The 26,241-nt window shown below is 43.3% G+C and overlaps 2 protein-coding genes across 2 annotated transcripts; both read right to left on the bottom strand.

Annotated features, from left to right (window-relative positions):
- Window positions 1-62: 62 nt before the first annotated feature.
- Window positions 63-11,990, bottom strand: rereb (arginine-glutamic acid dipeptide (RE) repeats b). The gene is given in 18 exon segments (XM_041887898.2): window positions 63-1,178; window positions 1,478-1,676; window positions 1,817-1,954; window positions 2,413-3,133; window positions 3,604-3,817; window positions 4,021-4,242; window positions 4,244-5,307; window positions 5,570-5,683; window positions 5,896-6,063; window positions 6,227-6,420; window positions 7,068-7,148; window positions 7,608-7,761; window positions 7,970-8,050; window positions 8,442-8,540; window positions 8,742-8,841; window positions 9,375-9,499; window positions 9,790-9,838; window positions 11,850-11,990. Coding segments are annotated over 18 exon segments (3,783 nt in total). The 5' UTR covers window positions 11,876-11,990; the 3' UTR covers window positions 63-1,144.
- Window positions 11,991-12,368: 378 nt separating this feature from the next.
- On the bottom strand, window positions 12,369-24,003 carry eno1b (enolase 1b, (alpha)). Its single transcript, XM_041887895.2, has 12 exons — window positions 23,899-24,003; window positions 22,573-22,667; window positions 17,949-18,044; window positions 15,622-15,680; window positions 15,345-15,414; window positions 15,020-15,153; window positions 14,595-14,817; window positions 14,182-14,379; window positions 13,645-13,846; window positions 13,245-13,353; window positions 13,033-13,091; window positions 12,369-12,832 (listed from the first exon to the last, which is right to left on the bottom strand). Exons 2-12 carry the CDS (start codon window positions 22,655-22,657, stop codon window positions 12,766-12,768), a joined length of 1,302 nt encoding a protein of 433 aa, XP_041743829.1. The 5' UTR covers window positions 22,658-22,667; window positions 23,899-24,003; the 3' UTR covers window positions 12,369-12,765.
- Window positions 24,004-26,241: the final 2,238 nt, after the last annotated feature.

Genomic DNA, 26,241 nt, shown 5'->3' on the forward strand with positions numbered 1-26,241 from the left:
ACCAGAAAAACAATTCCCATCCTAAGCAACCATACATACAGAATATATACTTTGAACAAATGTTATCATGTTATTGCAGAATTATTTATTCAAATAAATATGCAATGCGTACATTTTGTTTTTCCATATGATTATTATTTCACATAAATATTAAAACAGGATTTGTCCATGGTAGGGATGCCAAGGTTTAAATGCTTTTTCTGTTTCGTCTAACCAACACAATATTACTATCCGGATCCACTGTTCTAAACACCGTTTTCTGTCAGGGGCGACAATAGTGATACTCCAATTTATAATGTTCTGTGTTAACTCACTTTACTTTATAACGCTATATATACTGTGTATATATATCTAAATAATTTAACTTTATTGTGCCAGCTTGCAAGTCAAGAATTCACACCTCATATTAATAATAATCATAGTTATTAATATAGAATATTGAACATATATTATTTACAATCTCAAAAATGTACTGTATGTGTCAGAGCTTAGGTTAAATTGTGAAAACTTATCTTGAAATATATAAAACTTTAGGGTTTAGACAAATATTTAGCAGATATAGAATAAAATTAATCTACTATGCTTTTTAGTTGTCTAAACACAAATGAACAACGCTACTCTAAGTTCTGATGAAAATCGAAGGGAAACAGTCATGCAAGGTTATTACAGTCAATCATCCAAACATCTAATATTAAATGTAATTCTGTACAAGGAGATCATTCAAATTGTTTAGAAATTAAAATTATAGTTCACCCCCCAAATCAAAGTTTGTCAGATGTTTTCATAACTCCAAAGGTGAGCCATATTCCGCACCTGCTATATATTGCATTAGGAGAACTCTAGAAACTACAAAATCCATATTAAGTGGAAAAATGTATAACATCTAGACAACAAATGGCATGGAATAGAGACTATGCTAATCTTCTATTTTATAACAGACCATTATTGAAATATGAAAAAGTCTCACAAACTTTGATGATTTGGGGGTAAACTATCCTTTTAAGTGCTGAGAAAGAAACAAGCATACAGATCCAAAGATTGTTCATTCTCAATTACATTTAGACTTATAGAAAAGGATACACTAAGATTAGTTGTCGCATAATGTATCTATGTATTTTCATGGTGACTCACACCGTCAGGTGTCTCACGATGGCTTGTCACCTTCTTTCTTCAGACGGCTGTGGTGGAAAACAACAATAATAAAATATTAATGTCAGTGCAATAGCTCATCAATAAACCAAGATCCTACTTTTGTCTAGTGATTTAAGTTCTCAATAAATGCTGATACATAAATAAAAGCATTGGCTCTTTAAAGTATTCACTGTGTTCAGGTAAACAAAATAAAATATTAACTCCTCAATAATCAAGATCCAACTTTGTCTAGTGATTGGATTTCTCAATAAATGCATAAATGAAAGCACTGTGATTAAGGTAAACTGTTGTTGTTGGTTGTTTTTCGAGTTGGTAATCACCTCACCTGTAGTAATCCTCCTGCCCGGGCAGATGCCCCCCGTGTTGTAAGTGGTGGTGTCCATGCAGCCACTGCTGCTCCATGGCCAGCCTCTGCAGCTCTGCTGACTGGGCGTGCATGGCCTGGAGCTGGTGGGCTGCAGACATCTGGGGGATGGGGCCCTGGAGCTCACGGGGGTACCCTGCTCCTGCAACAGCAGCATAAGCTGTTTGGATGTTGATCAAGGGGCACAAAACCTCAGAGTGAGTATCAGTCAACACACAATCACACAGAAATATAGTCTAAATTGAATTGAATGTGTGTGTTCCCATATAAACAGTCAAGGTTTAGGTTGAGGTTCCTCACCAAACAGTGGGTGTCGCAGCATGTCATGGTCGTGGGGCAGGTCGTTGAGCAGAGGGTTGGGGATGGGGCCTCCAGGGAAGGGGAAGCGGGCCAGCCGGGGCCCTGGAGCCAGGGGATCCAGAGGGTGGGGGCCATTACCTGGGTGACAGTAACACACATCATCTAATGAAGCAGGAGAACAAACAGTATATAAATTAACACATATCACACACATCAGTTAACATGGGGCAGGGGGATGAGCAATACACGCATCCCAACTGACAGCTACACTGGTAGGTAGACACAGTAACAGTGAGGAGAGGCATCCTCTCTCAACAATACATAAGAATATCAAACATGAAATAAGAACGAATATATTATTTTATTAAGATAGCTAGCTAGTAGCAGTGCCTGGTCCTTAAGCTGCCCTCACCATAGATGTTGAAAAACTATTACCACTTCATTCTGTGCTTTAAAAAAAAGTTTTTAAAAATGGTTGTCTTAGATGACAGAACAAAATCAATAATCGATTTGTGAATACACAGTACACATACGTACACACATATCCTGAAGATGAAACAAAAGCAAGATAGAAAAAAACATAGAAGTGTCCTTACCCTCACCTTGGTTGAGTGGATCCTGCTGGTGCAGGTGTAGGTGTGAGTGGATGTGGGAGTGCTGGTGGTGATGCGGCGTCACATTCAGCATCTGCAGCCTGGCGGCCGGGTCGTTAGCCACAGACGCCATCCTCTCTGCATGGAGCCTCTCAGCAGTCAGCCGCTCAGCGTAGCTCAGCTCCGGACGCATCTGGGGCCCGGCCAGGGCCAGCGCCTGCCTCTCCCTCTCCAGGTGGTTCTGCATGGCCGGATGGAAGTGGCCAAAGGGGTGGTGGGGTGGCCCAGCGATGTGGGGCAGGGCCAGGGCTCCATGTCGGGCAAAGTGCTCCATGGGGTTGGCTGATGGATGCATGTTCTCCATCTCCGGGGGTTTGACCTCGAAGCCGGGCTTCATCCTCTCACGGAGCTCCCTCTCTCTGAGGTTGCGGAGCTCCCTCTCTCGCATGCTGGGGTCAGCGGCGTACAGGCCGGGCATGTGGTAGGCCAGCAGGGGGTCCCCGGGGGACAGGGACACGAAGAAGGGGTGGTTGCGGTTGGTGGGGGACATGACGTGGGGTCGGGCGTACTCACTAAGGGTGCGCAGGGCCGGGGTGTCGGGTCCGATGTAAGGGGGGACAGCCGCCACGCTGGTGGGGGGCTGCTCGAAGGAGGAACGCATGTGGACCTGGCCAGTCATCTGGACATCACTCATACGGCTGTCATGGGACGAGCAGGACGCTCTCTGGAAGAGGAAGAGGGACATTTAGGTTGTTCAAATTTGCGAGAAAACAATGTATAGAGCCCTTCAGGCATCATTAACTGTTAACGTTGTTGTACTATATAATAATATAATTGATAACATTGCTGAAATACAAGATGGTAAGACATGTCAGTTCAGAAAGGAAACGATAGGCTCTGCTCCTTCAGGTAGCTCAGTGCCAGAGCAGTGAGCACAATATGCTCTATCAAATCCCCTGGAAGAAGAAACACAGAAATCAGAACACAGCAAGCATAGCAAGTAATAGCAGAAAGAGACACCAGCGATCTGGCATGTGTAAAACCGGTCGACTTAAATAGACTGCATGTAAATAGAGTGTGATTCCAATTGGTGCAATATCCGCTAATGGCACCACACTCGGGTTTCCCTTCTGAACACTTTCTTTATGTCAAAGAAAAAAAGGAATAGTAGGAATAGCACAACATATTACTCACAGCATTTTTGTCTTCCTGCCTCTCTCGTTCCCTCTCCCGCTCTCTCTCCCTGTCCTTCTCCCTCTCTCTCTCTCGGGCGTTGTGCTCAGCCTCTCTCTTGGATCTCTCCACAGCCTCCTCTCTCTTCTTGGCCAGCTTGGATGAGGACAGAGGGGTGAAGAACAGGTCTGTTCTGGAGCACGAGTTGTAGCCACGGTCCAGGTATTTGATAAACCTGAAATGAATAACAATGTATCAAAACAGCATATTTAGCAATCACACAACAATATGTTTGAGAATGTAGGTAACTCAGAAGAACAACATCTGTTATCCTTCGAGAAACAACACCACAAGGTGGTCAACAATATGGCCACAATTAACTCTGTAAAGGAGACCTATTCTATAGGACCGTCATGAGTGATGTCATGCAGTAAGTACCGTGCTGATTGGCTGGCATGGCTGGCGATGTTGACAACCAAAGGTTCTGGTGAGGGACTTCTGGGTGGAGGGGGCGGGCTCTCAGGCTCCTCACACTCATCCAATGGCTCTTCTTTAATCTGGACATTTGACCCTCCCATGCCAATGGGGTTTCCAGACGAGGGGCGCAGGGGCAGGGAGGAGAAGGAGGACTGGAGACCAGGGACTGGACCCATGGTAGAGGGAGAGGAGGCAGAGGGGACAGGGTGCAAGGCCAAGGGGCCAGAGGAGGAGGGCAGGGATGAGTGGGAGTGACTGCCTCTGCCAGGGAGGTTCTGCAGTTGAGTGAGCACAGGAGGCTGGGGTGGGAGTCCCTGCTGCACAGGCAGGGACTGGGGCATGAGCTGGAGGGGGGGGTGGAGGGGCACCAGGAGGGTGCTGGTTGGGCAGGGAGTTGAGGGGCTTCAGTGCTGGCGGTGGGGGCAGGTTGGACGGCATCTGGAGGAAAGGGGGAGCAGAGGAGAGGTGCGGTGGCTGCTGCTTGTGCGATGGTGGGATGGGGGTGGTTGGGGGTGGTTTGATTTGGGGCCCAGATGTGAGCGGGAGGGCCTGGGAGAAGGGAGGTTCCCTGGGTATGTGAGGAGGGGGTCGCTGGGGGCGGGGACCCTGGGTGGGAGCACCATGGAGGGGCAGGGGCTGGGTGGGAGGAAGAGAGCCAGTTGGAGGAAGAGGACCCTGAAACACAGGAGATGGAGGATGAAAGACCTGTCCCAGTGGTGGAGGTAGGGGTGATGGGCCAGAGATAGGGTGAGAGGAGGGGGGTGGGGGTTGGCTGTGTGGTGGGCCTGACTCATAGCCAGCTGACTGACCAGCCTGGGCAGAGGCTACTGAAGGCTGGGGGGGCTCTGGGGAGGGGGGTGCCTGGGCCTGTACCTGGCCAGGATCTGCAGAGGGAGAGGTGCCCTGGGGGGGCAGGAATGTGGTCGAGACTGCAGCCTGTGGTGGAGGAACAGTCTGTGAGATCTGTGTTTCAGCCAGGGCAGCAGCAGCAGGGGCACTGACGGTCTCTGCTGCCGCCTGGTGGCCAACCTGGTGCTGCTGGGCAGAGGAGTCGGAGTCACTCTCGTTGCCCTCGTTGCCCTGGCGAGGGCTGGGGATGCTGGGGGAGGAGGAGCGGTTGTCCTGGTCGATGTCTTTGGTGTCGCTGCTGCCGTCGTCCTGGGCACTGCGGCTGTCTGAGCAGCACTCCTCCTCCACCTCACCCCCCTCTGCCTCAGCCTCTCCATCGCCCTCCGACCGGCACTCCACCTGTTCACCCAGAGAGGAATGACACACGATTAGAATTGTCGGTGAGGGGAGTTCTCATCATGTTAATGTTACACGAAAAGAGGCACTGGATAGATCTAGGCACACCCAACAATGTAGCTCAGTGAAGGAAGATAAGACATTAAATGAAGAACAATGAGGCAACAAAAGCGTTTCTGAGAGCTGGTTTTGTACATTTTGCTTCGCTCTGATCTTGAACCTTTTAGCTGTCATTGCCTCACTACTGTCTTCGTCTCCGTCTCACCTGCTGTGTCTTGGTCCTTTTAGTTGGAGTTCTCTCAGGCTCCTCTGGGTCTTGGGCTGCACTCTCCCTGGAACGTTTAGTACTCTTTGGTAGGGGCGCCTCTTCCTTGATCTTCTGTTGGATGGAAGGAATATCATTCACTTATTCAATTCAGTTCTACAATGTACGTACAACACAGTCAAAAGTATTTGGATGAAGAGGAAGCCCTGGTCTGAATGGCAGATATACAACTAGATGTTGGTTATGATATGAAGCGTACTTCCAATTCACAAATGCGCCATTACAGTGCATACAAATCTATATCCCTGACTTAAAATAATATGTACCTTGCCAGGCTTCTTTGAGGAGTCTGTCTTGTCTGAGCAGGAGCTTCTGGATGTGTTGGAGGTGGAGCTAGCTCCACTGGGGGCGGGAGAGGGATGGCTACTGGACTGCTGGTCTTCACTGGTAGGAGAGCCGGTCCGCCTCTTGTGGCCACTTCTTAGTGAAGACAACTGGAGAGAGATACAACTTGGAGTAAGTATTGAAAGAGAGAATGATTATAACAACAATAGATAGTACCATCAATATCTTTCTCTGACTGACTGAGAAAAAGGAGTGAGGGTGGCAGGGAGGTATACACTATATGGGGCTAAGATGGGAGGTTCTCAGCCTTACCGGTGCTCTGCTGCGTCGCGTCCTCATGCCGTGCTTCCCGTTGCCCTCCTCTTCCTCTTTGACAGGTTTGAACATGAAGGGAGGGTCAGCAGGCTTGGGGCCGGGCGGCAGGCGGCCATGTTTGTTGAAGAAGGTCCGACAAGTGGTACACAAGAGGATGTTATCCCTGCCTCCGTGCTGCCAGTCCTTAGAGGCTGAAATTAAGTCATTTTCCTGTGTTTTATACATATTTCCACACTATGAGGTTGGAATAATACTGTCAAATTATGGAAATGATGATAATGCCGTTTTAGTGTAAGAGCTGTTTGAAAAGACCGCCTGAAATTTCAGCCTGTTTTGGTAGGATGGAGTTATCACCAGGCAGTAAATTAGTTAATAGACCAATAAGAAAGAGAGTTCCAAACCTCTCTGCCAGTAACAGCTAGTTTTCCCCTCCCCACTCGGACCACTCCCAGACAGTCCTTGCAAGATTCTTGCTTGAGAAATTGCTCTCTGCTAAAAAGCTATTTTTGTTTCTTTTTGACCATTTTAATAGAAAACAATCACAGTAAAGTACTTAACTGTTTTTCAGAAATGATTTGATACTGAGATCAAAACAGCTCCATTGGACCTTTAAAGCATTACATTTAATTTAATCAACGGCATTGATCCTGAAAGGAGAAATTGGATTTGACAGCTACATAGTACACAGACATACAGTGCATCAGAACCCATTGACGAGCACTGGTGGCTGGTGGAGCAAGTACGATACATTACATCAATGCAAGCCAATAGAATCAATGGGGGAATAACATAGTTGCATTCTCTGAAGAGAAATGGGAGAGAGTTCAGCTGTACTCACTGGTAGTGGCACAGTGTCCACAGGTGCCCTGCTCGCTGTCTTCACTGTCCAGATCGTCGTCACTGGCCGAACTCACATCCACTGCAGGTGAGAGAAGCGATCAGATTAAAGACTATACCCACTCCTATTCAAATTAAATTACATTTTCTTTGCCACATGCGCCGAATACAACAGGAGTAGACCTTACAGTGAAATGCTTACTTATAAGCCCTTAACCAACAATGCAGTTTTAAGAAAAATAAGTGTTAAGTAAAAAATAGATAAGTAAAAAATAAAAATAATTAAAGAGCAGCAGTAGTTCAATCAATCAAATGTATTTATAAAGCCCTTTTTACATCAGCAGATGTCACAAAGTGCTATACAGATATTTTTGTGTTATCTACAGTTACTGGAAGATAGAACACTAAGGGCCTGTTTCTACACACAGATTAAGCCTCATTCTGGATTAAAAAGCATGCACAATTAGTCCAGTACTAGTCTTAATCTGTGTCCGGGAAAGCCAGATCAATCTTAGGGGAATTGAAAATCCCCGGCACTCACTGGATTGGGACCGGGAGGGGGTATTCACAGTGGCAAGGGCGGCGCGAGTCTTGGCCTTGCGTGAGGATGGCTGTCTACGGTGCTGACGGTAGGGCCGGGTGCCTGCAGCCTCGGGCGTCTTCTTCCAGTGGTAGTAGAATGTGATCAACTCACCCTGCCAACAACACAACACGTGTGATTTTGAGGAGGGGCACAGAATGCAGAATCCAATGAAGATACAGGGAACCACTGACTGCATTGCAAACAGTTAGGTCTGTTGATTGTGTGTATAGTTATGTCCATTTATATCTGTCCGTTATGTCTAGACAGACATGAGAGGCAGTATGATAATAAAATATATAACACCAGGTATTTTCATTTACCGTTTTCTTGTTGGGCAGCAGCTCTTTGCGAATCCTGAAGAAATGTTTGCCGTACTGTCTCAAACCTTTGATAAACCGCTTCTGTTGATTTTAAAAAGATTGTCGGGGAAGCAAAACAAAGTCAACATAGTTCCCAAACATATGACTTGTGCAATATACCATGCAGTGTAAATGTGTTTCAAATTGTTCCACTGTTGTCTATGTTACACAATGGCCATAATTCATATTGAACATGCATAGCCTTGTTGCTTGGAGTAACCACCGAGCAGCCCTAATAGCACATAGGGCTATATTCGGCCTTGAAATTTGAACACTTAACTCAATTATCTGCGCAAGTCTTCCGTTGACATCAAAGAATGATTTATGCAAAAGTCAGAGTTACAACGCTCATCTCAACTCTAAATCGGGCCGTAGTGCCTAAAGTTAAACATTGTCTTTGGACCTGAAGTAAGCATGGTACAAGCTGCCTTACCACATCATCTTCTGACCAACATTTCTCAATGAGTTTGGGCACAGGTTTCTTCACTAGGCGCTGGAGAGCTTTAGCTGCGTCGTAACGGCTGGCGTGTAACTGTAGAGGGAGACAGAGGAACACAGAGATACTGAGAAGGGTTCAAGATCTTATTCGTAACAATATATTGTTCAAATTTTCTCTACCATTTTTTTTCTTAAAAACAACAAATACATTTAAAAAGAAAAACGAGAAAAATGTAATTAAACAGGTGAAAATGAATATATTCCCATTTAAATGCAGCAAACGTATCCTGCTGACCATGTTTAAAGCGTTGAGTGTTGTATCATCACGAGAGGCCGCCAAACAACCGTCCTCTGTAGATCCTCCATCACACATCCCTGCAAACGCTGCCATACTCCTTCAATCAGGAAGAGGCAGGGAAGATAAATACATTAGGAGGGCTGTGCAGTCAGTCAGGATGACAAGCATGACAAACATTGTACACTACAGACTCCTACAGAAGCGTTTTTAAATGACATTATCTTTAACAATAATGACCTGACAGGCTAGCTAGAAGAACTTTGATAGGACAAGTCTTTAGACTAAATGACAACTAAAAACCAGCAGCAGTCACACTTTCTTGATATGCTCATCAAGCTGAAACAATTATGTTCTTTCCGGACACAACTTAATGACCATAATAATGCACATCACTCTCACCACCAGTGTTATGCAACGCTGACAGACACCAAGGTTTTGAATGCATCCCATCCGTCTTTAAATCTGGCAGGAATCGTATGCACCATTCATCACACAAGAGATACAGTATGAGTGTAGCCTGGTCCCAGTTCCGTTTGTGCTGTATAGCCAACAACAACCACAGGAGTTGGGTATACAGCACAAACAGATCTGGAACCAGGCTAATTTGAGTGCTGCTGAGTTGACACTAACCTAGCAGCTCTGAGGTACATGAGGAGGTCACAATCGTTGACCCCTGGCATCCACACCAACTCTTCATTCTCTGTCTGGGTCTGCACACCAAACACAGGGCGTGGTTGCAGCTCAGGGAGCTTAGCCTGCATACACACGAATAATACAGACAGGTAACATGTTAGTCTCACTGTCACAGACAGTTTATTACAATGATATGACTTTTGCGCCATGTAATTCACAAATATAGGCAAATTTATGACAGGTTATGACAGTGAGATAGTTTATGATGACACACTGTATGAATCAAGTATCTCAGAGATTTTGCTAGAGACTGTCGAAGACAAACCGGTACTGCTATCTGGTAAGGTCTCATATGGGCAATACAGAGTAGACAGAGTGACATCTTGCTTAAAGGGGGTTGTTGGACTATTACCTGATGACTTGATCCCACTCTGATCTCCCCCTGCGTGCTGTTCAGGCTCCTGGAAATAGGGATAATTCAGTTATAACATAAATTACATATATCATTACATTGTTATATTATTATTATTATGTTTTTGTACATTTAATTACATTAACTAGCCTCTATTTTATCATATTTGCAACTGATAATATGAACAGAAAGGAACCAAGATAAATAAATAAAAATGTTGGACAATGCAATGCAAAGCAAGAAACACAAGTAAAAAAATGTTTCTTTGCATCAAGTCAACTTTCATTATCAATTGTATTATTAACTCTAACTACATATTACCTCAATTACCTCGACTAACCTGTGTCCCCGCACATTGACTCTGTACCGGTACCCCCTGTATATAGCCTCGCTACTGTTATTTTACTGCTGCTCTTTAAGTATTTGTTACTTTTTTTAAATTTTACTTATCCATTTTTTACTTAACACTTATTTTTCTTAAAACGGCATGTTTGGTTAAGGGCTTGTAAGTAAGCATTTCACTGTAAGGTCTACACCTGTTGTATTCGGCGCAAGTGATAAATACAATTGTATTTTATTTTATTATTAATCAAGTAAACAGTGTAAGGCCAGTAGTTAGCCCAGCGGCTAAGGAGTTGGAGCAATAGCTGAAAGGTTGCCGGTTTGAATCCCGGGCAGGGTACTGGAAATAAAGGGCGGATTTGATCTGGCAACCGGAGGGCAGCTGGGTTCACAGTTTAACAACAATCCCCTTTGGTTGGGTCCTTAAACAGGGCCCTTAAACCCACAACATGCTCTTCATCCAGGGGTGCTGCACTGCAGCTTGAACCGGTGCTCCTCTCAACTGTGTGTGATGTGTGCCATCAAATTGCTGTTTGCTGTAACATATGGATAATAAAGTTGTATTGGATTTTAATGTTTATAACTATATAATTAATGTTAATGCATGTTCTGTTCTTAAACAGAACGAGAACAAGGTCTACTGCTAGATACATCCCTTTTTATGACATAAAATTTTATTTTACCTTTATTTAACCAGGTAAACCAGTTGAGGACAAGTTCTCATTTACAACTGCGACCTGGCCAAGATAAAGCAAAGCAGTGCGATAAAAACAACAACAGAGTTACATATGGGGTAACCAAAACATATACAGTGTGTGCGAATGTAGTAAGTTATGGAGGTAAGGCAATAAATAAATAGGCCATAGTGCAAAAATAGTTACAATTTCGTAATTAACACCGGAATGATAGATGTGCAAAATATGATGTGCAAATAGAGATACTGGGGTGCAAATTAGCAAAATGCTAATGCAGTGTTGTTGTGCATATGCAACAGGGATTATGCATATTTAACACAAATCAAATAGGCTATATGAGTAGTGACAATATTTTAATCCCTAATCTAAACATCAGAATATTACTGGGTTAATATTGCATTTCAATTGGGCAGTGCTTTCCTTTAATCCCGCCCATCCATCAGTAAGAGCCAATCTGAGTGCGGCTATTACGTTCCCGCCTCCAAACATTACATAAACGAGACTAGTCTCGAGGCCCTTGCAAAGCATATCAATCACACATCGACTTCTTTTTACAAAATGTCAACAAGCATGTTGCTTTTGAGCGTATAATAACGCATATTTTAGATTTGAAATAAGCAACCTCACGTCGTCAACGCGTCTATTTACGTGGCACGACAAGTCTCGCAAAATGGAGTATTGATATAACCTAGCTACATACTCTTGTCCAATGATGTGTAGCTAGCTAGCTATCTTTACAAGGAGCCGAAAATCGACAGAAACCACACACAGCAAATCTGTAACAGCTGATTTGACACATACCGGTATGACAGTAAAGTCCACAATGCACTAACGTTAGCTAATGGAATTAAATATTTTATCCGTACGGTAGCTAGCTAGCTTGTTAGCTTTACATGGATTAGGCTAACAACTCCATCGCGACAATTGCCATTCCAAGTATGTCATAAAAATGGCAATGTAAACACTACAATTCAAGATGTTCGCGTCCAAAACAATATACATTTAACGAGGCAACTCGAATACCTTCTCGGACTGAACAAGTCGTCCATGTCGGAGGCTTGTGTCGTTTTTATGTTGACACTGCCAGCGTAGTGGTCGATACAAACTATGCTATTCCTCTATTTCATAGCTACTACTCAAAATGGAGGATACGAGGAGTCGATTTTTTTTCCTACCACTAAGCTGTGCAATGACCTCAGCCCCCACGCTCAGCCTTCAAAGTTCCCTTCTCTGTAGACATAACTGAGCATGTGCCGCGGTCGCTAATAGGATCACCCACTTGATGTCCACAGAGCCGTGCCCCTTTTAAGCATCGACGCAAAAATACAGAAGATCAAACGCATCAGATATAATTCAGAATTCCAGGAAGATTGTAGAAAGCGATCATACTGAATAGGTTAAATGAAAGAACTGTCCATACATAAAACAATTAGCTATATAACTAATTAAATATTATAATTCACCCATCACACTATACATTTTATTATAATATGCTTGACAATCAAACATTTACACATCCTGCTGAGAATAATGACAAATGGCTCCCTTTCAAGAAAATAGGTTTATTCACTATATCTACGGCCACAGGTAGGCTGCAGCTTTTGTAATTTCACAATCCATTGCATTGATTATTCATAAATATAATTATTTTGCTGTATATTGGAATAGATTTTCAGTGGAAGACATTCATTGCAACTCACAGGCAATTTGTTAATCTAGGGCAGTGGAATGTAGGTAGACTAGGGAATGTATGTAATAACCTATAGTATTGGACTGGAATTTTGAATGAGTCTTTCTAGCTACCTCGTTATGTGTATGTAACCCTTTTAGATTGTTTTCAGTAAGCTTCTTTAGGGTTTGTAAGTAATCATTAGAATGCTTGCTAAACCGTTGTGTGTGCCTGTGTATATGCCCAGGAGTATGTTCCCATTGCACTCAGTTAAGCCAGGGGGTTCCTGAAGTTCTTCCCAGCAAAGACAGCCTTGTCTCCTAATTCCTCTTCAATTCTGAGAGTGAACAGAAAATACATGGGGGGGTTAGCACTACAAAGCAATATTCAATAAAACATACTTCTTTCGTACAATTGTTATGATGCCATGCAGGATTACATAGTTAAAAACCATGCTCAACAAGAAAGCCTTTGTAGCAGAACAAAAATTATAAGCATCACGACATTGATTAGGCTGTAAAGGACATGAACCCACACCTGAGAATCTGGTTGTACTTGGCCAGACGCTCAGAGCGGCAAGGAGCCCCAGTCTTAATCTGGAGATGAACAGACAGAGGCAACATTACTTCAACAGCAATAAGAATACAATAATACGACTATATAATAAAACATTTAAATATTACATACAAATTCAGGAGTTGTCATATACAGTTGAATACGAACAGTATTTCCTTTGGGAAGCCCCTTACCTGTCCAGTGCATAGGCCCACCACCAGATCAGCAATGAAGGTGTCCTCCGTCTCCCCAGAGCGATGGCTGACCATCACTCCCCAGCCACTGGACTGAGCCATCTTGCACCTGGACAGTGGGAAGAGAGGAGTCATTAGGTAGTTAGACATTTTCACACAGTTGGAAAATTACATAATGTGAGGCTTACGTTAGACTTGCAACTGTCAGGCTGTTTGACTTGCCTTGACTCACATATGAGACGCATCCCGGTTTGTTGACAGTTTCATGAATAGATCATGAATGTAATGCATATTTATAGTATAATTACGTCAACTCAAATCTCAGAAAAGGCAGAAAATAACAGAGGCTGGAGTTCCTCTTGTAGAAGTCATTATGGAGTAAAGGGAGGTTGAAACTTACGCGGCCAGAGACTCGGTCACAGAGCCGATCTGATTGACCTTCAGCAGCAGGCAGTTGCAGGCCTTGTCCTCCACGGCCTTGGTGATGCGTTTGGGGTTGGTCACTGTGAGGTCATCACCCACCACTTGGATCTCTGTGCTGCCGGTGAAGTTGGACCACGCCTCCCAGTCATCCTGGTCAAAGGGGTCCTCAATGGACACCACTGTCAAAGAGGGGACATTGATCATCAGTGATCACATACAGAGAGTAAAGTCATGGTCCTGTACCTTACAGAGTAGACAACCATAGAATAAAAGACAATTGATCACTTTATGTGCGTAACTTTATTTAATTTCAATTGCCAACTCAGAGCAGTCCTACCATTGGTATTTGAACCATAATATTAAACACAGTGCCCATCTCCATTAGTGTACAATTATTGAATTATGAGAATTAAAATACATATAAAGCAGCTCCAGCCAGAGACAACATTACATACATTTAAAACAATTATCAAGGAATTACTAATATGTCAACAAGAGAGGACAGGACACACACCTGGGTAATCCTTGCAGAAGCTCTTGTAGAGGTCAGCCAGCTCATCAGGAGTGATGTAACGCTCTGGGTCATCAGGAGACTTGAAGTCTAAGTCGTATTTCCCGTCCCTGTAGAACTCAGAGGCTGCCACATCCATGCCGATCACCACCTGTTCTGTGTATCCTGCTTTGCTGATGGCCTCTTTGATCAGCTCCAGAGCTATGGAAAATTAAGTAGAGGTGTACATTTGTTTGAATATGGTTCATTAGATATTGGCAGCACCTTGTGATCATCTGGGTACTACACAGTGGTGGATGAGGTGAGTTTTTCCCCTTACAATGTAAAGAGCTGAATCCAATCAAGTATCACAATATAGTAAAATATAGTTTGTTATGTGCTGAAAATAAAACCATCTGATCCCTTCGCTCTCGTACCTTCCTTGTTCTCCAGGATGTTAGGAGCGAAGCCCCCCTCGTCTCCCACATTGGTGGCGTCCTGGCCGTACTTCTTCTTAATGACATTCTTCAGGTTGTGGTAGACCTCTGCCCCGATACGCATGGCCTCCTTGAAGGTGCTGGCACCCACCGGCAGGATCATGAATTCCTGCATGGCCAGCTTGTTTCCTGCGTGAGATCCACCGTTGATCACGTTGAAGGCCTAGGAAATCAGAAATCCATCATTTAAAAAAATTACATTTCATTAAATAAAGTGTCACTTTTTTTTTTATCCCTTAAGATCTTCTTTTTTTTGACGAGAGACCTAGGTGGAGAAATGTAACTACACAACAAGCTGTAAGACAAGAAGGCATGTGTGAGCGCACTTTGATATTAAGTAAGAGTAAAATATGCCCTGTGCTCACCGGTACGGGCAGGATGACCTCTGGGTTCCCAGCGAGGTCAGCGATGTGACGGTACAGGGGGACGCCTTTCTCAGCTGCACCAGCCTTACACACCGCCAGGGAAATACCCAGGATGGCATTGGCACCAAACTTGGCTGATATGTGTAAAAAATAAATACGTGAAATTGATCAAAAAGATTAACTTCCATATGGGGCAAATATTTACGGTCATTTAGCAGACGCTGTCATTCAGAGTGGCTTACAGTCAGTGCATTCAACTAAACTAGGTAAAACATAAGACGAAAGAAACAGGTCCTCTGATGTATTCTAATCTGAAACAACTTACACTTGTTCTCTGTGCCATCCATGTCAAGCATGATCTGATCGATTTTCTCCTGCTCAACCACAGATACATCCTGAGATGAAGAAAGAAAATGAGGGTTTAGCACATTGCATTTAAACTGAGGAACTAGGGCTGCATTAACTAGGAGTATGTGGAAGTGGACGGAACACTAGACCTGTATCTTTACCAGGGTGGGAAACCTCAAGACAAGCGAAGACAACATTCCATGTCATGTACTAGTAGTAACATCAACTTTTTAAAAAGTATTATATGCTCCTACCTGCCCAACGAGTGCAGGTGCAAGTGTAGAGTTAATGTGGTCCACTGCTTGTGAAACACCTGAAAGGGCAAGGAAACATTACTGACTAAGAAACACAGAGAGATGGGGGATTTGGAAACAAACAATTCAAGCAACAACAACCCAGTATGCTTTTTCAGACGCATTTTAAAACTAAAACAAATGGTCCTCAAAACAGTCAGAGCACTAATAATCCAATAGGTTTTTTAGCTTTCTTGCTATCAAGCTTGGCGAATCATGCAACCAATACTGTGACAAAGTGTTGACTTCATGCACAAGGATGAGTACAGTAGTTGAGACAGATCTGTCTGCTTTCCATTTCCAAAGTCATAAGACGAAAGTCACACTACCAGTCAAAAGTTTGGACACACCTACTCATTCAAGGGTTTCTTTATTTTTACATTGTAGAATAATAGTGAAGACATCAAAACTATGAAATAACACATATGGAATCATGTAGTAACCAAAAAAAAGTGTTAAACAAATCAAAATATATTTTATATTTGAGATTCTTCAAATAGCCACCCTTTGCCTTGATGACAACTTTGCACACTCTTGGCATTCTCTCAACCAGCTTCATGAGGTAGTTACCTGGAATGCATTTCAATTAACAGGTGTGCCTTGTTAAAAGTTAACTAGTGGAGTTGTGACAAGGTAGGGGGGTATACAGAAGACAGCCCTATTTGGTAAAAGACCAAGTCCATATTATGGCAAGAACAGCTCAAATAAACAAAGAGAAACGACAGTCCATCATTACTTTAAGACATGAAGGTCAGTCAATAAAGAAAATTAAGAACTTCTTCAAGTGCAGTCGCAAAAACCATCAAGCGCTATGATGAAACTGGCTCTCATGAGGACCACCACAGGAATGGAAGACCCAGAGTTACCTCTGCTGCAGAGGATAAGTTCATTAGAGTTACCAGCCTCAGAAATTGCAGCCCAAATAAATGCTTCACAGAGTTCAAGTCACAGACACATCTCAACATCAACTGTTCAGAGGGGACTGTGTGAGTCAGGCCTTCATGGTCGAATTTCTGCAAAGAAACCACTACTAAAAGGACACCAATAAGAAGAAGAGACCTGCTTGGGCCAAGAAACACGAGCAATGGACATTAGACCGGTGGAAATGTGTCCTTTGGTCTGGAGTCCAAATTGGAGATTTTTGGTTCCAACCGCCGTAGCTTTGTGAGACGCGGTGTGGGTGAACGGAAAATCTCCACATGTGTAGTTCCCACCGTAAAGCATGGAGGAGGTGGTGTTATGGTGCTTTGCTGGTGACACTGTCTGTGATTTATTTAGAATTCAAAAAACACTTAACCAGCATGGCTACCACAGCATTCTGCAGCAATACGCCATCCCATCTGGTTTGTGCTTAGTGGGACTATCATTTGTTTTTCAACAGGACAATGACCCAACACACCTCCAGGCTGTGTAAGGGCTATTTGACCAAGAATGAGAGTGATGGTGCTGCATCAGATGACCTGGCCTCCACAATCACCTGACCTCAACCCAATTGAGATGGTTTGGGATGAGTCGGACGGCAGGGTGAAGGAAAAGCAGCCAAAAAGTGCTAAGCATATGTGGGAACTCCTTCAAGACTGTTGGAAAAGCATTCCAGGTGAAGCTGGTTGAGAGAATGCTAAGAGTGTGCAAAGCTGTCATCAAGGCAAAGGGTGGCTATTTGAAGAATCTCAAATATATTTTGATTTGTTTAACACTTTTTTTGGTTACTACATGATTCCATATGTGTTATTTCATAGTTTTGTTGTCTTCACTATTATTCTACAATGTAAAAACAAAGAAACCCTTGAATGAGTAGGTGGAAGAAAATGGGGAAATATTCCACTGCAGGCTTAACGTATACTTAAAAAGTATATTATGTGAACTAAACATGAAGAATTTGATAACAAATATTTACCAAAATATATATATATTTTTTGGAGTACTAATCTTACACTCTCAACTACAACAAATACTTGTAATTTTGTCCTTGAAATATTTTATTGAAATACTGTAGAATTCCACTCATTCCTATGGAGGACTGCTCCTTCTGAGGAAAACCAATATGGCGGCCAGTGGCTTTAAAGACTCATTGGCCAATACATAGCATCAACAATCCAGGGTTTACACACATAATTGGAGCAAACTCACCAACTTAACATACCTTTTTACACCTGACAGAGGAAGAGTATAAAAAGGAAGGAAGACCGTGTAAAGATTGCAGATGGCAAGTTTATAGAGACCTCTCTGATTGCCATCATAATCATACAGTATAATGAAGTTACACTATATTAAGCCCAGATACACACCTTTTCCAAGGTAGCGTGACTTGTCGTTGTCCCTGAGCTCCAGGGCTTCATAGATACCAGTGGAGGCGCCACTGGGTACAGCTGCTCTGAACAGACCTGGGAGATGGAGAACAGTGACAGAGATCAAATCCTGACTCATGAAAAGTAGGGCAATCACCTATAGGAGGAACTCATTAACTCACTGTCAATTTGTGTAAAGGTAGGAAGGGTGAATGAACGGGCTGCTGCACAGTCACTACTATGGGAACTTTCTAGAGCGCCCGGTTAAATTATGCATAGAGCATTTTTGTAAACTCTAAATATTTAATCTAGTGAGAAACGCACACTGTGTACAAAACATTGCGAGTGTCATGGTCTTTCCATGACATAGCTTTCACCTGGTCAGTCTATGATCCCTTATTGATGTGATTTGTTTTTTTTTACAACGTTTTGCGTTTGCTTAATTTACTATCATCCTAAATTAAAATATTACATTATTTTGCAATATTTAATTAATATTATGCTACTTTCCTTGATGTGAACATTGTGTTAATAAATTACACAAACTCTCGTTGACCACATCAAATTGGAGCGGGAATTACACATCCTTTTTACCTCAGATTGGTGATGTTAGTATAACAGTTTATAGTCAGTACGATGACAAAATCAAAATGCTTAAAACAGTTGATTTTGTCATATGCACTGGTCGCAGGACTTAGAACTCTGCAGTCATTTTCCAAACTCAAATTGGACAGAGAAGTCTGGGCGGTCTCTTTATAAAAATACAAAAAAAAGGTCACTGGCCTCACACCAATCCACATATTTGAGAGTCAAACGATCACTTAAATAACAACCCTTGTGATATACATATTATTATTTCCAGATTCCTGTTGTTTTTCAGTAGGGTTAGTTTCACCAGTGCATACAACCTGATTTCCCCCCTAATCGATACGAGTTATTTATTGCCACTTGTCAAAAAAGGGTTTTAGGTGCTCGTTTAAAAAAAGACAAGTAATATGATTACTATTGTGGCACATGTACAGTGAGGGAAAAAAGTATTTGATCCCCTGCTGATTTTGTACACTTGCCCACTGACAAAGAAATGATCAGTCTATAATTTTAATGGTAGGTTTATTTGAACAGTGAGAGACAGAATAACAAAAAAATCCAGAAAAACGCATGTCAAAAGTTTTATGAATTGATTTGCATTTTAATGAGGGAAATAAGTATTTGACCCCTCTGTAAAACATGACTTAGTACTTGGTGGCAAAACCCTTGTTGGCAATCAGAGGTCAGACGTTTCTTGTAGTTGGCCACCAGGTTTGCACACATCTCAGGAGGGATTTTGTCCCACTCCTCTTTGCAGATCTTCTCCAAGTCATTAACGTTTTGAGGCTGACGTTTGGCAACTCGAAACTTCAGCTCCCTCCACAGATTTTCTATGGGATTAAGGTCTGGAGACTGGCTAGGCCACTCCAGGACCTTAATGTGCTACTCCTTTGTTGCCTTGGCCGTGTGTTTTGGGTCATTGTCATGCTGAAATACCCATTCACGACCCATTTTCAATGCCCTGGCTGAGGGAAGGAGGTTCTCACCCAAGATTTGACGGTACATGGCCCCGTCCATCGTCCCTTTGATGCGGTGAAGTTGTCGTGTCCCCTTAGCAGAAAAACACCCCCAAAGCATAATGTTTCCACCTCCATGTTTGACGGTGGGGATGGTGTTCTTGGGGTCATAGGCAGCATTCCTCCTCCTCCAAACACGGCGAGTTGAGTTGATGCCAAAGAGCTCGATTTTGGACTCTGAATCATTCAGATGTTCATTGGCAAACTTCAGACGGGCATGGATATGTGCTTTCTTGAGCAGGGGGACCTTGCAGGCGCTGCAGGATTTCAGTCCTTCACGGCGTAGTGTGTTACCAATTGTTTTCTTGGTGACTATGGTCCCAGCTGCCTTGAGATCATTGACAAGATCCTCCCGTGTAGTTCTGGGCTGATTCCTCACCGTTCTCATGATCATTGCAACTCCACGAGGTGAGATCTTGCATGGAGCCCCAGGCAGAGGGAGATTGACAGTGCTTTTGTGTTTCTTCCATTTGCGAATAATCACACCAACTGTTGTCACCTTCTCACCAAGCTGCTTGGCGATGGTCTTGTAGCCCATTCCATCCTTGTGTAGGTCTACAATCTTGTCCCTGACATCCTTGGAGAGCTCTTTGGTCTTGGCCATGGTGGAGAGTTTGGAATCTGATTGATTGATTGCTTCTGTGGACAGGTGTCTTTTATACAGGTAACAAGCTGAGATTAGGAGCACTCCCTTTAAGAGTGTGCTCTAATCTCAGTTCGTTACCTGTATAAAAGACACCTGGGAGACAGAAATCTTTCTGATTGAGAGGGGGTCAAATACTTTTTTCCCTCATTAAAATGCAAATCAATTTATAACATTTTTGACATGCGTATTTCTGGATTTAAAATTATAGACTGATCATTTCTTTGTCAGTGGGCAAACGTACAAAATCAGCAGGGGATCAAATACTTCCCCCCTCACTGTATGTGTAGGTAGTACATTTTGTTTACGTTTTTAATATACACTACATGACCAAAAGTATGTGGACACCTGCTTGTAGAACATCTCATTCCAAAATCATGGGCATTAATATGGAGTTGGTCCCCTCTTTGCTGCTATAACAGCCTCCACTCTTTTGGGAAGGCTTTCCACTAGATGTTGGAACATTGCTGCGGGGACTTGCTGCCATTCAGCCACAAGAGCATTAGTGAGGTCGGCACTGATGTTGGGCAATTAGGCCTGGCTCGCAGTCGGTGTTCCAATTCATCCTAAAAGAAAGAGGAGGAAGGGAAGCGCTACTAAGGTACACAATAGTAAATGTTGGTAGACAGAAGGTGCTCTTTGGTCAAAGGGGTGAATTGGTCATCAAAAAGAAAGGAGGACCAAGGCACTCATCATATAATTAATTAAAATGCCTTTATTTGTATGGCATGTTCAATAGAAACAAGGTTATTTTTTTTTAAACGTCAGGGAAGGAAGGCCATGCAGCCGAAACGCGTCAGATAAAAAAAAAAAAATCATCATCTTTTTGATTCATCCTAAAAAGGTGTTCGATGGGGTTGAGGGGTCAGGGCTCTGTGCAGGCCAGTCAAGTTCTTCCACACTGATCTCGACAAACCATTTCTGTATGGACCTCACTTTGTGCACGGGGGCATTGTCATGTTAAACAGGAAAGGGCCTTCCCCAAACTGTTGTCACAAAGTTGAAAGCACAGAATCATCTAGAATGTCATTGTATGCTGTAGCGTTAAGATTTCCCTTCACTGGAACTATGGGACCTAGCCCGAACCATGAAAAACAGCCCCAGACCATTATTCCTTCACCACCAAACTTTACAGTTGGCACTATGCAATCGGGCAGGTAGCGTTCTCCTGGCATCGCCAAACCCAGATTAGTCCGTCGGACTGCCAGATGGTGAAGCGTGATTCATCACTCCAGAGAACGCGTTTCCACTGCTCCAGAGTCCAATGGCGGTGAGCTTTACACCACTCCAGCTGACGCTTGGCATTGCACATGGTGATCTTAGGGTTTTGTGCGCTGCTCGGCCACGGAAACCCATTTCATGAAGCTCCCGACAAACAATTATTGTGCTGAAGTTGCTTCCAGAGGCAGTTTGGAACTCTGTAGTGTGTGTTGCAACCGAGGACAGACGATTTTTACGCGCTACAGAACTCAGTGGTCCCGTTCTGTGAGCTTGTGTGGCCTACTTCACGGCTGAGTCGTTGTTGCTCCTAGACGTTTCCACTTCACAATAACAGCACTTACAGTTGACTGGGGCAGCTCTAGCAGGGCAGAAATTTGACGAACTGACTTGTTGGAAAGATGGCATCCTATGATGGTGCCACGTTGAAAGTCACTGAGCTCTTCAGTAATGCCACTCTACTGGCAATGTTTGTCTATGGAGATTGCATGGCTGTGTGCTCAATTCTATACACCTGTCAGCAACTGGTGTGGCTGAAATAGCCTAATCCACTAATTTGAAGGGGTGTCCACAGACATTATATATACAAAAGCATCAAACTGTTTCTGCATATTGATTTGGACACTTCAAACGGTATTTTGACATCGAGCTATTTATTAAAAGTTATTGTCAATAGGAAACAGCGACAATCATTTTCAACTTATGTTTAAGGAATAAGAATTGAACTTTCAACATTAATTTTCAATATTATTCTAATTAAATCAGATGAAAACTGTTGAATGAGTCCAAAAACGTGCTGTGATTGAGTTATTTTGATGATATACCAGAAATCGTGAAAACAGGTTTGTCCTGTCCAATAAAGATAACGAAGGCCCTAACCTGCTTTTAATATCAGAAGGTAAATGCTTTTACTTGTGAGTTCATTGTAAGCTAGTGGTTACCTGGGTAAGCTAGGCTTAGACTATTTTCAGATGTTATTTGCCATTTAGCAGACACTTTTATCCAAAGCAACTTAAAATGTATGCACGCATTGAATGTTTTACTTATAGGTGGTTCTGGGACTCGAACCCACTATACTGGCATTGCAAGAGCCATGCCCTACAAACTGAGCTACAGAGGACCACTGTTAACATTATGTTAGGCCAATAGCAACATTTACCTTTGTCAGTGTAGAGGTCCACCTCCACAGTGGGGTTGCCACGGGAATCAAAGATCTCCCGGGCATGAATCTTCAGGATGGACATGGTGCTCGACCTTCAGAGGAGAAAAGTAATAAAACATTTTTTTTTTTTTAAAGACTACCAGATAGTCTCACCATGATACGAGTTCTTAGTCCTATAAACATGATACCTCAATGTACATTGTGCAAACTCTCTGAGCCTAAAAATGTGAATCAGCATGTTTCTTTCACAGTTTATCAGTAATTTGAGGTAGTGAGGTTTTTCAGATACCATCTGACCTTAGGTCAAGGCAATGAACTCATGAACACTGACCCAAATGGCCTTTCCATATCAGAGGCCCTTTTTTGACTGCTATGTCAGTGGTGGTTAAAAATAACTTTCACTTAAGAGTTCTTTCCCAAAAGTGTCCTTCCTGGTTGTTGTAAAGCTTAATCGTGCGAGCAGCAGGTTGGCTGCCTAATTCGATTAGCTACTGTCCATCTGATTAATCACATGACACTGGACTGCGGCATTGGTAAGGTATCTTTAGGTCAAGGCTAGAAGGACTACTGAATGTTAATAGACGACGTCTTGAAAGTCAAACCAATATTTATCATTCTGAACGTTGAAAGCCATTCTTGCCGTTGTGGATGACATTGGGTACGTTTTTTCTTAGAATAATACCTACATGGATCTCAAATGATCCGATTGACAATCTATACATTGAGAAGCCCAAAACTGGGTTGACGCAAGACAAACAATTTAATAATCAAAAATAAATATTTCCTGAATAACTGTAGTAGATAAGCTTTACACAAGGGGATGCTACCGTTGGTACCGATCCCCTATAAATCCTTCCAATGGAAAGTCCCTTGAACTTCGGCGTTAGCGTGCAAAAGGTCTCGTACGTGGGTTGAGAATGCACGCTATGAATGAAAAGGGCACTCACACAGTCCTGGCAACATCACTGAGATGAGGATAAATTCTTTCATCATCATCATATTACAGGAAATTGCACTACACAGTTGGCTACATCATTTTTAACGGTCACTGGACTAAATGTTGCATATACAAATTAGCTAGGAATCTAGCTAAAGTTAAAAGTTAATTTGAGAAAGAACTGATTGCACTGTTTCATATGTGTTTGAAACTTTGCGAGGATTAATCAACATGATAGTGGCTGGGCTGGCTAGCGGAAACCGATGCGAATAACCTTATTTTATACCTCAATGGGAACAACTCAAAGCTGGGTCTTCAAAACCGTTTGAATATTGTCATAACACTAAGTTTTCTCACAAAATAGATTATTGTGGATAGTCACTTACCTTTGTAATTAAAATAGAAGTCAAGGTGACAGGAAGGGCAGTCTTTCTCGAGACGCCGGCGAGTTGAGCGGAGTTCTGGGGGGCGTGGCAAAGAGATTTCCGCTTGCTCCTTTTCCGTGGGATCGTCACTAGTTACCACAGCCACAAAGTCATAAACCCCGCCCATTTATACAATTTCGCTTCGTAAAATGTGATTTTAAACCTAACCTTAACCCTAACCTTAACCACACTGCTAACCTTATGACTAACCCTAAACTTAAATTAAGACCAAATAGCACAATTTAGTGATATAGTCACTTTGTGGCTGTAACCCTTTTCCGTGTTTTGCTCTACACCGCCCCTATGGTTTAGGACAATGCAACAACAATAAGAAATAAGAAAATATAAGAATATGAACATAAAGTAAATGGCATTAGAATAGAATAAACATTTTAGTATAAGTATAATACAGGAAGGCACAATTTATAGTCCAATATTTACACGTCAGTGGCGGCTGCTGAGGGGAGGACATCTCATAATAATGTCTGGAACGGCGCAAATGGAATGGTATCAAACATGTGGAAACCATGTGTTTGATGTATTTGATACCATTCCACCAATTCCGCTCCAGCCATTATCACGAGCCCGTCCTCCCCAATTAAAGTGTCACCAACCTCCTGTGTTACATGTGAATTGGTGAAGGGGGGATGCGGGCAAGTGTATAAATTGAGCAGTATAAGAAGAGTCTGGTAGCAGCAGTTGTGATGTGTGTGTAGCATGAATGTATATATGTGTGTATGTCTGTGTAGGTGTGTGCATGTGTGCTATGGAGCGGAGAATCCGAGTAGGCGGTCAGTCCAGTTCAAGTGTTCAGCAGTCTGATGGCTTGTAGATAGAAACTGTCTCTGAGCCTGTTGGTATCAGACCTTATGCTCCGATACCATCTGCCCAACTGTAAGGGAGTGAACAGCTCGTGGCTGGGGTGTGTGGGGTCCTTGATGATGCTGCAGGCCTTCCTCAGGCAATGTTTCAAGTAGATGTCCTGGATGGGTGGGAGCCTGGTCCCAGTGATGTAGTGGGCCGTCTTCACCACCTGCTGGAGGGCCTTGCGGTCATGGACAGAGCAATTCCCATACCAGGCCGTGATGCAACCGGTCAGGACGCTCTCGGTGCAGCCATAGTATTTGGAGAGGATCCGGGGCGGCATGCCACATTTCTTCAGCAGCCTTAGGAAGTAGAGACGCTGTTGCGCCCTCTTGACAAGAGTAGTGGTGTTGTGGGTCCATGAAAAGTCCTCAGTGATGTGGACGCTGAGGACCTTAAAACTCGTGACTCTCTCTACTGCAGTCCTGTTGATGTGGATCAGGGCATGTTCCATCCTCTGCTTCCTGAAACCAACAATTAACTCCTTTGTTTTGCTGACGTTGAGGGAGAGGTTGTTGTCATCACAATGCCAGTTCACTTACCTCCTCCCTATAGGCTGACTCGTAATTGTTGGTTATTAGGCCTACAACAGTGGCATCGTCAGCAAACTTGATGATGGAGTTGGTGTCGTGCAAAGCCACACAGTCATGGGTGAACAGGAAGTACAGCTGAGGGCTGAGGACACAACCCTGGGTGGCCGCTGTGTTAAAGCCAATGTATGCTTGATCCGAAAATGTGGTCAGAGGCTTGGTATGGAGGGTGTGACGCAATTGCTGAGCCTCCGGAGGCATGATCATCAGAGGCCAAATCAAGCACCGTACCGCATCACCGTGCACGAGGGCTCCGTATAGCTCCGCATTGACATGATTGGTTGATGGTACGTCCTGTATTAACACAAACTAATTTCCTTGACAACTTCCTTCACAATAGCTCTGTTCTGCTCCGCTAAGCGCAAGAAGTATGAAAGCCCTGACGTCTGCGGAGGCTGCATCGCAGTAAATGCTGTACGGCCATTTCAGAAGCCGGATTGACCATGCAGAGCCTTTTAAGAGTTAGTGTGGAGGAGGTGTTGTTGCCAATCCTTACAGCCTGTGGTCTGCCCATCAGAAAGTCCAGGATCCAGTTGCAGAGGGTGGTTTTCAGACCCAGGGCTCTGAGCTTGGTGTCGAGCTTGGAGGGAACAATAGTGTTAAATTCTGAACTTTAGTCAATGAACAGCATTCTCACATAGGTGTTCCTCTTGTCCAGATGAGTTATGGCTGTGTGAATAGCGATGGAAATAGCATGTCATGGATGAGTGTGCCTTTGAGTGTGCCTTTGATGCACTGAGAGTAAATCATAAATCATAGACTAGTAAATAAATACTGTATCTGGACTGACATAACGGTCATCTTCAGTACAGATTGTTTACTTTGAGCTTTTGCCTACATGAAGTTGAGC

Source organism: Coregonus clupeaformis, chromosome 10, assembly GCF_020615455.1.
Source record: "Coregonus clupeaformis isolate EN_2021a chromosome 10, ASM2061545v1, whole genome shotgun sequence".
NCBI classification, from domain to species: Eukaryota; Metazoa; Chordata; class Actinopteri; order Salmoniformes; family Salmonidae; genus Coregonus; species Coregonus clupeaformis.